General features: G+C 29.8%; 2 protein-coding genes across 2 annotated transcripts; both read right to left on the reverse strand.

The window, feature by feature from the left end:
- Positions 1 to 957: 957 nt before the first annotated feature.
- Positions 958 to 13,158, reverse strand: LOC119602719. The gene is made up of 8 exons (XM_037954380.1): positions 12,944 to 13,158; positions 11,357 to 12,879; positions 10,016 to 10,115; positions 8,395 to 9,954; positions 6,216 to 7,577; positions 5,142 to 5,264; positions 3,506 to 5,080; positions 958 to 2,490 (listed from the first exon to the last, which is right to left on the reverse strand). The coding sequence occupies exons 1-8, from the start codon at positions 13,064 to 13,066 to the stop codon at positions 1,036 to 1,038; spliced, it is 7,821 nt and encodes a 2,606-aa protein (XP_037810308.1). The 5' UTR covers positions 13,067 to 13,158; the 3' UTR covers positions 958 to 1,035.
- Positions 6,096 to 7,857, reverse strand: LOC119602716 (zinc finger protein 429-like). The gene is made up of 2 exons (XM_037954378.1): positions 7,639 to 7,857; positions 6,096 to 7,577 (listed from the first exon to the last, which is right to left on the reverse strand). The coding sequence occupies exons 1-2, from the start codon at positions 7,759 to 7,761 to the stop codon at positions 6,192 to 6,194; spliced, it is 1,509 nt and encodes a 502-aa protein (XP_037810306.1). The 5' UTR covers positions 7,762 to 7,857; the 3' UTR covers positions 6,096 to 6,191.
- Positions 13,159 to 13,759: the final 601 nt, after the last annotated feature.

The following is a 13,759-nucleotide window of genomic DNA, read 5'->3' on the forward strand; positions in this document are numbered from 1 at the left end:
CGATAGTTTGCTGAATATTTTGCCATCAAAATCTCATTTTCATAAAAATGAGAGATAGCGACTATTGAATATAGTCCCTCGATATGATTCTGAGGCACTAACTCAACCATTTCTTCTCGAACACCAACCGGTGGTTCATTACAGGACATAAAGTGCACATTAGACACGACATTTGGCATGCTAAACCTACTAACTGTCGTTCAACACAAAGCATAAAATCTTTAATACCAATGGATGGATTTTAGGTTCTAGAGGTCTGTGTCGTTGTTCTAAGGCACTTGTTGATAAAAACCTGTAGTTTTTGCGTGATTGCGTTTGACATTTACCAGGTCGTCTTTCCTAAATCTTATCAGATCTGTCTCCTCGACTCTTTGTGCAATAAACTAATACCTATAGTTACACCTATTATATCATATTTTATTTATTGTCCTATTCAGAAGTAAGTCTGGATTGTGTTATTGTAACCCTTCCTATTGGATATCACTGGTGAGAAACGGACTAAAAACCCAGTCCTAATTGTGCTAGGTTTTGTATAGCTGACGTCTGAACTTCATGCGGATGTTTCAGGAAAAGTGATCTGATGATTGGAAAGAGTTGGCAAAAGACATATCAAAAGGAAGTTTAATAAACAACAATCCCAATACATGCCATTGGGTGTCGCTGAAGAAATTGGTCCATACATGGGTACTCGAGCAGAGAAGAACATGCGGATGTATCAGGAAAAGGGGTTTGGATAGTTGCAATGAGTTGGCAGGCTATATGCTAAAAGGAATTTTCTAGTCAAAAATATAATGTCACCTGAAATGCAAAAGGGCGTAACAACCAAATGCATATCATATAATCTTAGGGAGATTTTTCCTATAGAATTTCTGTATGCATAACGAGCAAAGGGATATAAAGGAATATGAATTAGAAAAGAATACGATCAATCTATGATCAGAAAAACAATATTTTTAATCAAAATGAAGAGTAGGATGACTCAAAATAATGATATTTTATTTTAATTAAATTAACTACAACTTACAGATAGATAAATTAAATTAAAACTTGATTCTTAACTCCACTGCTATCCACTTGTTTCATAAAACGATTCTTTCTTCCCTCTGCCCATTCCACAGGATGTACTCTCTTACGATGATGATGCATATTCGAACTAACTTTAAATCTTTGAGGGCAATGTGGACACTGATACAATTCTACACCGGTGTGCGAAGCTATATGTTCACGCAATACTTTAGGTTCTTTAAATGCCTTATCACAATATGTACACTTGTGTTTACGTTCCTTTTCGTGAACATTTTTCTTATGAGCTAAGAGAGTACTCTTGCTGGCCGATACTTTACCACATATGCTACAAACATATTCGTTTGAACTATCGTGTAATGCTAAAAAGTGACGTTTTAGAGAGCTGCGTGAATGAAGTTCAGCACCACATTGATCACAGGGAAATTTGGGTTTCTTATAACCAGTATGTTCCAATAAATGTTGCTTAAGTGCCGCTTTGCCATGTATTGTCTTGCCACACTGATCACATATCCAGTCATTATTATGTACGGCACGTGTATGTTCTTTCAATTGAAATTCCGAGACAAAAGCCTTGTCGCATTCTTGGCAAGCGAAATCTTTACTACCCGTTTCATGTTGTAGCATATGACGTTTTAAGGAGGGTTTCAGCGTAAACAATTTGTGACACACCTCACATTCATATTGTTCGGTATTTTCGTGTATGGTTTTCTTGTGTAGCTTAAGATTAGTTAGACTAGAACTAGTTTTGCCGCAAATATCACATTTATGTGTATCGGGATCTAAATGGAAACGTATGTGATCAACCAGCAAATAACGACGAAAAAACCTTTTCCCACAGCATTTAATATAACATCTAGTATTGTGTGTAGTTTTGAAGTGTGTGCGTAATTTTAAAAAGTCAGTTTCAAAAACACCACACAAGTCACATTCCAACTCTGGTTTCCATTCAGCTATAAGCATATCGGCTTCCTTACCTTTTTTATCATTTTGATTATCAGATTTTTCTGTAACTGGTTTGGGTTTTCGGCCTCTGCGGGATTTAGTTTGTTTTGTCTTTTTGCCAGATGATTTCAAGTCATTGCTTTCGTTATCTTCAGAACTATCGGATTTTATTAAAAATTCTGCAATTTCAACATGATGATCATCATCATAATTTATGGACATGGCATTATCTTCAAAGTCGTCATTATCACTTTCAACTTTTTCGTTTTTGATATTAGCAGCGTCATCACTTTTAAAGATAACATCTTCTTTAACCCTACATAAAGGCTCATTATCCAGCTCATCTTCCTCTTTAATTTCCACCGTTAATTGAATGATATTACATTTCTCTTGTAGTAGATTTCTTGTGTGTACAACAGTGGTCTGGAATTCATGGAAATCTTTGATGTGTAGCCAACATTCCTGGCAAAGTATCTTTATTTCATCGATGTCATTGCTTCCGACTTTATTTTCTGCAATTAACTTTATAAAAACATAAGTTATTTTTATTAAAATATTTCCTTTTTCTTTTAAGTTATAAATAAAAACTTACAACCGGATCAAAGTATTTAATTGTAATTTCGTAAATTTCATTACTTCCACCGGTTTCATTTTGCAAACTTTGATATTTATCGCAGGGACTACAACATAAGCTGCAGGATTTTTCTGCAGACATTTCTTAATTTTATTTATTACACTTATTTTTTTTTAGAGAATTGTAATTGTTTTGTATAATTGCAATTTTTCTTAATTTTTTTTGTTTATTACTTTTGTAAACAATTAATTTTTTATGATGTCAGTGATGACATCTCTTAAATCAGGCAGAGGTGGTGACTTTATTATACATAAAATCACCAATTGCCAAAATCGCTAGAATCGCTTAAAAAGGCCTAATTCTCAATTCTACAAAAAATCCATAAAATTCTTTATTTATATAGAAAATTTTTGATAAAATTTTATTTTATAGAAAATTTTAGATAGATCAAAGATTTTCAATAAATTTTCTTTTTTATCAGAAAATTTTAATAAATTTTCTTACAAAATTTTCGATAAATTTTCATTTTAAATAGAAAATTTTCGATAAATTTTCTTTTTTATTAAAAATTTTCGATAAATTTTTATTCCCTAGATAATTTTCGATATATTTTTTTGTTAGAAAAATTTCAATAAATTTTCTTTTTAATTAGAAAATTTACAATAAATTTTCTGTTTTCTTAGAATTTTTTTGATAAAATTTCTTTTTTCTTAGAGAATTTTCGATAAATTTTCATTATTATAAAAAATTTTCGATAAATGTTGTTTTATTTGAAAAATTTTCAATAAATTTTCTTTTTTTAAAAAATTTTCTTTTTTTATAGGACAATTTTCTTTTTATTAGAAAATTTCGATAATTTTTAGATTAGTAGATGTTTAAGTTTAAATTATTAAAAAAATTATCATTACTTTTTTAAAATACTTTTTCGGTACTATTTTATTCACGAACTAATTATAAGACAACTTGATTTTTAACTTGATTAATATTAACTTTTGGTACTTGTAAACGATTCTTTCTACCCTCTTCCCATTCCACCGGATGTACCTTCTTGCGATGATGATGCATATTGGCACTAACTTTAAATGTTTGCGGACAATGAGGACACTGATACAGATCCTGACCCGTATGTGTCGCTATATGTTCGCGCAATACCTTAGGCCTCTTAAATGCCTTATCACAGTAGGTGCACTTATGTTTTCGTTCTTCTTCGTGGACATTTTTCTTGTGTGTTAATAGAGCAGTTTCACTGGTAGCAACTTTACCACAAATACCACACACATAAATAGTCGTACCATCATGATGGAATGCTTCAATATGACGTCTTAAGGAATTACGTGAATTCAGTTCGGTGCCACATTGATCACAAGGAAATTTTGGTCTTTTAATACCGGCATGTTCCATAAGATGTTTCTTTAGAGCAGCTACACCGTGTATAGTTTTGCCACATTGATCACAGACGCGATCTACGTTATGTACTGTCTTGATGTGAGATTTTAGCTGGACTTCAAGTACATAGGCTTTGCCACATTCTTGACAAACAAAATCTTTACTGCCAGTAACATGCGTCAACATATGGCGTTCCAAAGTAGGTTTTTGGTTAAACATTTTATGACACACCTCACACTCGAATTGCTCTGTACTTTCGTGCATAATTTTCTTGTGTAACTTAAGATTGTATTGACTCGAACTGGGTTTACCACAAATATCACATTTATGCATTTCAGGATTTAGATGCAAACGAATATGATCCACTAATACATAACGACGGTGAAATTTACGCTCACAACATCTAATGTAGCCTCTCGTTTTATGCTGCTCTTTAAAATGCTGTCGTAATTCTTGAAAGGATTTACTAGTTTTACCACATAGATCGCATTCTAATTCTGGTTTCCATTCTGCTATAAATTTATCCGATTCTATACCTTTTTCTATATTACTGATTGTATCTTTTTTGCCGTCCTGTGATAAATTTAGTTTTTTTCTTCTTTTGCTAGGAAGTTTTTCATTTGTGAGATCATCTTTTAAGGCGTTTTCCGTATAATTTTTGGTTTTTCTACCTCTACGCGTTTTAGGTTTTTCTTCTTCCAAATGATTTTCCTCATTATTTGAATTATTCAGTCCATTTTCACTAGTTTTATTTTGTTCATCGGCTATTTTTGTTAGTGTTGTTAAGGGCTGCTCATCATCATCAATCTCATAATTATTATCTTCATTTATTGAGCCAGTATTATCTGCTGCCAAATTATCATAATCATCTTCTTCATTTATGAAAACATCTTCAAAACTTCTTTCTTCCTCCTCCTCGTCTTCACTGTTATCAATATTTTCTTTTCCAGCCCAGTGAGTTGTATCATCTTGAATATTTTCTGTTTTTATGTCCAATTCCAATTGCTTTATCGTATGACTTGTTTCTAGAGAATTTCTGGTGGTAATAACATTTTGTTGAAATTCATGAAAATCATTAATGTGTAACCAACAATCCTGACAGAGTACTTTAATTTCTTGTTCATATTGAGGGTTTGTTTCATCTGTAAGCAGCTATTGAAAGATTTTTTAATAATAAATAATGTAATTTATTTGTCTTCCATTTACCACTTACCATGGGATCAAAATATTTGACTGTAATTTCATAGATTTCATTACTATCTCCCACTTCATTTTGCAATAATTTATATTCACTGCATGCCGTGCAACACAAACTGCAACATCGTTTAATGGACATTTTTTTTTAACAATTGTTTATTTATAAGAATTTAATACAAAAAATGCATTAATTTGTTTTGATGTTATTTGTAAACAAATATTTAGTCAGTTTACCGGATTTACGAAAGTTTTACTGAGTTGCTGTAAAGTGTAGTAATGAATAGTTGAATTTAGTTGGATGTATTGTTACAGTGGACTATGTGGTTTAAAATTAGAATTTTAAGAAAATTCTTATTTTTAAAAAATTTTCGATAAATTTTCTTTTTTATGGAAAAATTTCGATAAATTTTCTTTTTTATGGAAAAGTTTCGATAAATTTTCTTTTTTATGGAAAAATTTCGATACATTTTCTTTTTTATAGAAAATTTTCGACACATTTTCATTTTATGTTTAAAATGTCTTTGAATTATATAGAAAATTTTCAATAAATTTTCTCTTTGTATGAAAAATTTCGATAAATTTTCTTTTTTATAGAAAAATTTTAAAGAAATTATCTTTTTTACAGAAAATTTTAATTTTTATAAAAAAAAAAAATTCGATAAATTTTCATTTTATATTTAAAATTTCTTTAAATTTTCTCTTTTAGGGAAAATTTTAGATAAAAGTCCTTTTTATATAGAAAATTTCGATAAATTTTCATTTTTATAGGAAATTTTCAATAAATTTTCTTTTCTATTTTTTTAGAAATTTTTGGATAAATTTTCTTTTTTATAGAAAATGTTTGATAAATTGTAGATTTTCGTTTTCGATAAATGGTATTTTTGAAAAAATTGAACATTTTTGGAACAATTCTCAATTGAAAATATGCCCAAAATTAAATTTAAGAAATATTAATACAATTGTATGTACATATACATATATTTATTTTTATTAAAATGCTTTTAAGTTTACGTTCATGAAAATAATTTTTGAATACTTTTTCGACACAATTTTATTGATGAACTAATTATAAAACAACTTTATATTTAACTTGATTACTATTAATTTTAGGCACTTCTAAACGATTCTTTATAACCTCTTCCCATTCCACCGGATGAACTTTCTTGCGATGATAAGTCATATTATGAGTATTTTTAAATGTTTCCGTACAATGAGGACATTGATAAAGATCCTGGCCGGTATGAGTTGCTATATGTTCACGTAATAACTTCGGCTTCTTAAATGCCTTATCGCAATAAGTACACTTATGTTTTCGACACTCTTCGTGGACATTTTTCTTGTGTTTTAATAGAGCCTTCTCATTAGTAGCAACTTTGCCACATATACTACACACATAAATTGTATCATCATTATGGAATGATTCATTATGACTTTTTAAGTTATAACGCGAATTAAGCACCTTGCCACATTGGTCACAAGGAAATTTAGGTCTTTTAATCTTACCATCTACGTTGTGTATTGTCTTGATGTGAGCTTTTAGCTGGACTTCATGTACATATGCTTTGCCACATTCTTGACATACAAAATCTTTACTACCCGTAACATGTCTCAGCATATGTCGTTCTAAATTGCATTTTTGATTGCAAATTTTGTTGCAGATATTGCAGATAAACTGCTCCGATTTTTCGTGCATAATTTTCTTGTGTGCCTTAAGAGTATATTGATTCGTAGTGGTTTTACCACAGATATCACATTTATGCATCTCGGGATTTTGATGCAAACGTATGTGATTGACCAATTCATAACGACTATACAATTTACGCTTACAACATCTAATATAAGCTTTAGTTTTGTGTTTCTCTTTAAAGTGTTTTTCTAATGTCTTAAAGGTTTTACAGGTCTTACGACATAAGTCACATTCTAAATTTCGTTTCCATTTTTCTATAAATTTATCCATTTCAATGCTTTTTTCAATTTTACTGATTGGGCCTTTTTTTGCATTGTCTGCAAATTTTTCTTCCTCCGAATCATTTTTCTCATTATTTAAATTATTCAGTTCATTTTCACTATTATTATTTTGTTCATTAGTTACTTTTGTTATTAATGGCATAAGAAGACCGTCATCATTATTATCATCTTCATTTATTGTGCTGGTATCTGCTGTCAAATTATAAGAATTATCTTCATAATTTATGAAAACATTCTCAAAACTTTCCTCCTTCTCACTGTTATCAATGATTTCTTTATCAGTCCAGAGAATTGGTTCATCTTGAACAATTTCTGGTTTTATATCCAATTCCGATTGCGTTATCGTATAACTTTTCTCCAAAGTAATTCTGGTGGTAATAACAGTTTGTTTAAATTCATGAAAATCATTAATGTGTAACCAACAATACTGGCAGAGAACTTTAATTTCTTCTCCATATTGAGGATTTGTTTCTCCTGTCAAGAGCTATTGAATATTTAAATTATTTAATAAGTTTTGATTTATTGTTATTCCATTTACCACTTACCATGGGATCAAAATATTTGATTGTAATTTCATAGATTTCATTTCTATCCCCCACTTCATTTTGCAACAACTTATATTCACTGCATGCCTTGCAACACAAACTGCAATATTGTTGTATGGACATTGTTTATTTAAAAAGAATTTAATACAAGAAATTCAATAATTTGTTTGGATTTTATTTGTAAACATTATACACGATATGTAAATATTTAGTTATCAGTTTGCCAGATTTACGAAAATTTCACAGAGTTGCTGTAAAATGTAGTAAGTAATAATTGGATGTATTTTTATGGTAGACTATGTTGTTTAAAATTTCTCAGTTTATAAAAAATTTTCAATAAATGTAGAATTTTAAGAACATTTTCTTTTTTTATAGAAAATTTTCGATACATTTTCTATTTTACAGAATATTCGCTATGCATTTTATTTGGATAATTTTCGATAAATTTTCTTTTCTATTGAAAATTTTGTATACATTTTCTTTTTTATAGAAAGCTTTTCTTTTATGAATAGAAAATCTATTCAAAATTAAAAAAATTATAAAAAAGTTGATGAGAAATAACAATACATTATCAGATTATAAGAAGAAAATTATAGAAAATGATGTATTTAAGAAATGTTTTAGATAAATTCTATATTTTAAAATAATTGCTAAATATACATATTTTTATTAAAATTGGTTTTAAGTTTACGTTAATAAAAATAATTTTTCAATACTTTTCACCACAATTTTATTCATGGACTAAAATTATAAAACAACTTGATATTTAACTTGATTCATATTAATTTTAGGCACTTCTAAACGATTCTTTATAACCTCTTCCCATTCCACCGGATGAACTTTCTTGCGATGATAAGTCATATTGCGACTCTTTTGAAATGTTTTCGGACAATGAGGACACTGATAAAGATGCTGGCCGGTATGAGTGGCAATGTGTTCACGTAACAAATGCGGCTTATTAAATGCCTTTTCACAATAGGTACACTTATGTTTTCGTTCTTCGTGGACATTTTTCTTGTGGTATAATAGAGCCTTCTCATTAGAAGCAACTTTGCCACATATACCACAAACATAAATTGCCGTACCATCATTATGGAATGATTCAATATGACATTTTAGATTATAACGTGAATTAAGCACCTTGCTACATTGATCACAAGGAAATTTAGGTTTGTTAATATCATCATGTTCCTTTAAATGTTTCCTTAGAGCTACGGCGCCGTGTATAGTTTTGCCACATTTGCCGCACATATGATCTTGTGCGTTGTGTAAAGACTTGATGTGATATTTAAGCTGAATCTCATGTACATAGGCTTTGCCACATTCTTGACATACAAAATCTTTACTACCCTTAACATGTCTCAGCATATGTCGTTCTAAATTGGATTTTCGTTTGCAAATTTTGTGGCAGACATTGCACACAAACTTCTCTGAGTTTTCGTGCATAATTTTCTTGTGTGTCTTAAGAGTATATTGATTCGTTGTGGTTTTACCGCAGATATCACATTTATGCATCTCGGGATTTTGATGCCAACGTATGTGATTGACCAATTCATAACGACTGTACAATCTACGCTTACAACATCTAATATAACCTCTAGTTTTATGCTTCGCTTTAAAATGCTTTTCTAATACCATAAATGTTTTACAAGTTTTAAGACATAAATCACATTCTAATGTTCGCTTCCATTTTGCTATAAATTTATCCATTTCTATGCTTTTTTCTATTTTACTGATTGGGACTTTTTTTGAATTATCTGCTAATTCTAGATTTTTGCTGCTTTCACTTGGGATCGATTTATTTGTGATGTTATATTTTAAAGCCTTTTCCGAATAATTTTTTGGCTTTCTATCTCTAAGTGTTTTTAGAGGTTTTTCTTTCTCCAAATGATTTTTCTCATTATTTAAATTATTCAGTTCATTTTCACTATTTTTATTTTGTTCATTAGTTCCTTTTGTTAGAGTTATTAATGGCATAAGAAGACCGTCATCATCATTATTATCTTCTTCATTTCTTATGCTAGTATCTGCTGTCAAATTATAAGAATTATCATCATTTATCACATTTTCAAAATATTCCTCCTTCTCACTGTTATCAATGGTTTCTTTATCAGCCCAGAGAATTGTATCATCTTGAACAATTTCTGCTTTTATATCCAATTCTAATTGCTTTATCGTATAACTTTTCTCCAGAGCACTTCTGGTGGTAATAACCATTTGTTGAAATTCATGAAAATCATTAATGTGTAACCAACAATCCTGACAGAGTACTTTAATTTCTTGTTCATATTGAGGATTTGTTTCTTCTGTAAACAACTATTGAAATATTTTTTAATAATAAATATTGTAATTTATTGTTATTCCATTGAGCACTTACCATGGGATCAAAATATTTGATTGTAATTTCATAGATTTCATTTCTATCTCCCACTTCATTTTGCAACAATTTATATTCACTGTATGTCTTGCAACACAAACTGCAATATTGTTGAATGGACATTGTTTATTTAGAAAGAATTTAATACAAGAAATTCAACAATTTGTTCGGATATTAATTGTAAACATGAAACATAATATGTAAATAAATATTTAGGTTTCAGTTTGCCAGATTTATAAAAGTTTTACAATTCAGAGTTGCTGTTAGATTGTAATAAGTAAATTTTGAATAATGTATTCAAGGTACCAAGATATATTAATTATAAGGTAGTGTTATCAGAACAGCTGATCGTTTTTTGCTATTATGTTCATTTTTCGCCGTGGTGTATAATTAATGTCAAACTTTGTTTTCATTTTGTTAATGTCAAACTGGTTTCATTTTGTATATGTGAATTTTGTGATTAAAGTGAAATTGTGTGATTAGGGCATATTTTTGTGTTTTTAATCTTTAAAAGATAAAACATCAGAATAAATTATAAACAGATTCAAATTTATAAACATTTTTTGTTTAATATAAATTCGCTTTGATTTATTTGTCAGCTGTTTTTGAAATTTTTCCCTTACAGCAAATTCGCCTTCAAGTGCAGGCACAATGTCAAACTACATATAAAAAAAATATAACCAATTCGCTTGGTATTCTGAATTCGCCGATGACACTACCTTATAAAATTAATATACCTTGCAAGGTACCATCATGGATGTATTGTTAAAGTGGGATTAATTTTCTCAATTTACAACAAATTTTAGTTTTTTTACAGATTGTATTTTCTATACAAAGAATATTGAAAAATCTCGATAAATTTTCCGTTTGTAGAAAATTTTCTTTTTTTAAAGAGAATTTTCTATAAATTGTCTTTTATATAATATTTTCGATAAGTTTTTTTGTTATAGGAATTTTGCGATAAATAAAAGAAATAAAATGTTATTTTTTGTAAATGTTTTAGATTTATTCTCTATCAATTGCAGATTTTCGATAAATTTTCTCTTTGACTAATACTTTACCCAGACTTAAATTAATTTTAATTTAAATAAGTGAAAAAGTATTTTACACTATTTTATTTGCTTTTACATAAAGTACATTTTAAATTAAAAATGACAAAGAATAACTTATACTTTCCGCTACAGAATATAATAATGTCGAATCTCCGTAAGCATAGAAAAACGTATACATATTAGTAAATAAGTTTTTCTATAAATTTAAAGTTAAGTAATTAAGTTTTCCCTCATCGGTAAATTAAAGTGTAATTATCTTAATTTCTATGTCTGGATTTTTAAAAATTATAATACAACTTGTTTCTTAACTTGACTAATATTAATTTTAGGTATTTGTAGACGATTTTTACGTCCCTCTTCCCATTCAACCGGATGAACTTTCTTGCGATGATGATGCATATTGGCACTCACTTTGAATGTTTGCGGACAGTGGGGACACTGATAGAGATCTTGTCCCGTATGAGTTGCTATATGTTCGCGCAAGGATTTCGGACGTTTAAATGCCTTATCACAATATGTACACTTGTGTTTACGTTCCTCAATGTGTACTAGTTTTTTATGATTATACAAAGCATTTTCACTAGAGGCCACTTTACCGCAAACACCACAAACATATATCGTCGAACCATCATTATGATAGGCAGCCTTGTGACGTTTTAAACCATTCATTGACTTTAATTCAAGGCCACAAACATCACAAGTAAATGTGGGACGTTCAATACCAGCATGTTCCATAAGATGTTTTTTGAGAGCCTGAAAACCATGAATAGTTTTGCCACACTGATCGCAAACACGATCAACATTATGTACATGTTTAATGTGTAGCTTAAGTAATTGTTCTGCAACGTAACCCTTACCACATTCGGTGCAGACAAAATCCTTGCTGCCGGTGGCATGCGTAAGCAAGTGTCTATCTAAGGTAACTTTTTGTTTGAAGAGCTTTTCGCATATATCACATTTTAATTGTTTTGTGTCTTGATGCATGACTTTTTTATGCAATTTAAGATTATGTTTTGTTGTGCTGGACTTGCCGCATATATCACACTTGTGAGTTTCCGGATTAAGATGCAATTGTATGTGATTGACGAGAACGCAACGACGAAAGAATTTCCGTTCACAGCATTTAATATAGAATCTTGTTTTGTGTTTCTCCCTAAAATGACTGCGTAGTTTATCGTAATTTGTAGCGGTTTCACTGCATAAATCACACATTAGTTCTGGTTTCCATTCGGCTATAAAATCATCCGACTTTTTAGCTTTTACCATATTAAAGGCCGAGCTGCCTTTCTCTTTCGTAGCGTTATCCTTTGATGGAGATTTTTTTCTTTTTTCCTTTTTTCCATCTATTTCTGTTAGGTTTTTAGGTTTTCTGCCACGTCTCGGTTTGGCAGGTTTTCCTAAGTCCTCCTTATTGTTATTTTCCCCTTCCTCAGTTGCTGCATCTTGAGTTACTTTAGATTTATCTTCAGCTGGTTTAGTATCCTCACTGCTTGTTAAGGATTCTGTATTGAAATTAACATTTTCCATTTCATCACACTGGTCTTCGTAGTCTTCATCATCATCATCATCGTCTTCGTCTTCATTGCTGTAGAAACGTTCTTCATCTTTATAGTTTGTACTAACATATGGCTGTTCATCTTCTTGTTTTACTTCTAAGGGTAATTGTTTTCCCATTACTACCGTGTCTTCCCATAGCATACGCGTTTTCAATACAGTTTGTTGAAATTCATGAAACTCTTCGATGTGAAACCAACAGCTCTGACAGAGCACCTGATTATGTTGCGAGTCGGAAGCGATTTCTTCTGTGAGTAGCTGTTTAAAATAAAAGTTTATGAGCCTTACATTTTACTGGAACATATTGTATTCTTTTATTTACCATGGGATCAAAATATTTTACTGTAATATCATAGATTTCATTACTTTCGCCCGATTCATTTTGCAATAATTTATATTCTTCACAAGTATTACAACACAAACTACAACATTTTTTTATAGACATGTTAAATAAACTCTAAATTTTGTTAAAAATAATTATAAAATGTTTAATATAAAGTACTTTTTATTTGTAAACAAAATTATTTTATGATATTGCCAGATGAATGATATATGTACATTGTAAATAGAACCAGAGTTGTTTTAGTTTTTAATACTTAAATCGACATGGCCACACATCACTAACAACACATTTAAGCGACACGGCCACACATCAAATTTGTTTGACTCAAACGGTAAGTTTTTTGATTGTGTTAGTGAAAAAACTCACATGTATATATGCGGTGTGAGTTTTTTACTAACATAATCAAAAAACTTACCGTTTGAATCAAACAATTTGATGTGTCGCCAAGGCGCTTTAAGCGACATTGCCACACATCAAATTTGTTGACTCAAACGGTAAGTTTTTTGATTGTGTTAGTGAAAAAACTCACATGTATATATGTGGTGTGAGTTTTTTACTAACACAATCAAAAAACTTACCGTTTGAGTCAAACAATTTGATGTGTCGGCAAGGCGCTTAAAAGAGGTTCAAAATGCAATTTATTTCAATACAAATTTTCGATAAATTACTTTTACTAGACAATTTTAAATATTTTTTTATAGGAAATTTTCAATAAATTTTCTTTTAATATACAAAATTCGATATATTCTGTATTTTTCTAGAAAATTTTCGATAAATTTTCTTTTTATAAAAAAA

The sequence above is a fragment of the Lucilia sericata genome, unplaced genomic scaffold (genome assembly GCF_015586225.1).
Source record: "Lucilia sericata isolate MDLA Ls3-8-SP2 unplaced genomic scaffold, ASM1558622v1 Contig000250F_arrow, whole genome shotgun sequence".
NCBI classification, from domain to species: Eukaryota; Metazoa; Arthropoda; class Insecta; order Diptera; family Calliphoridae; genus Lucilia; species Lucilia sericata.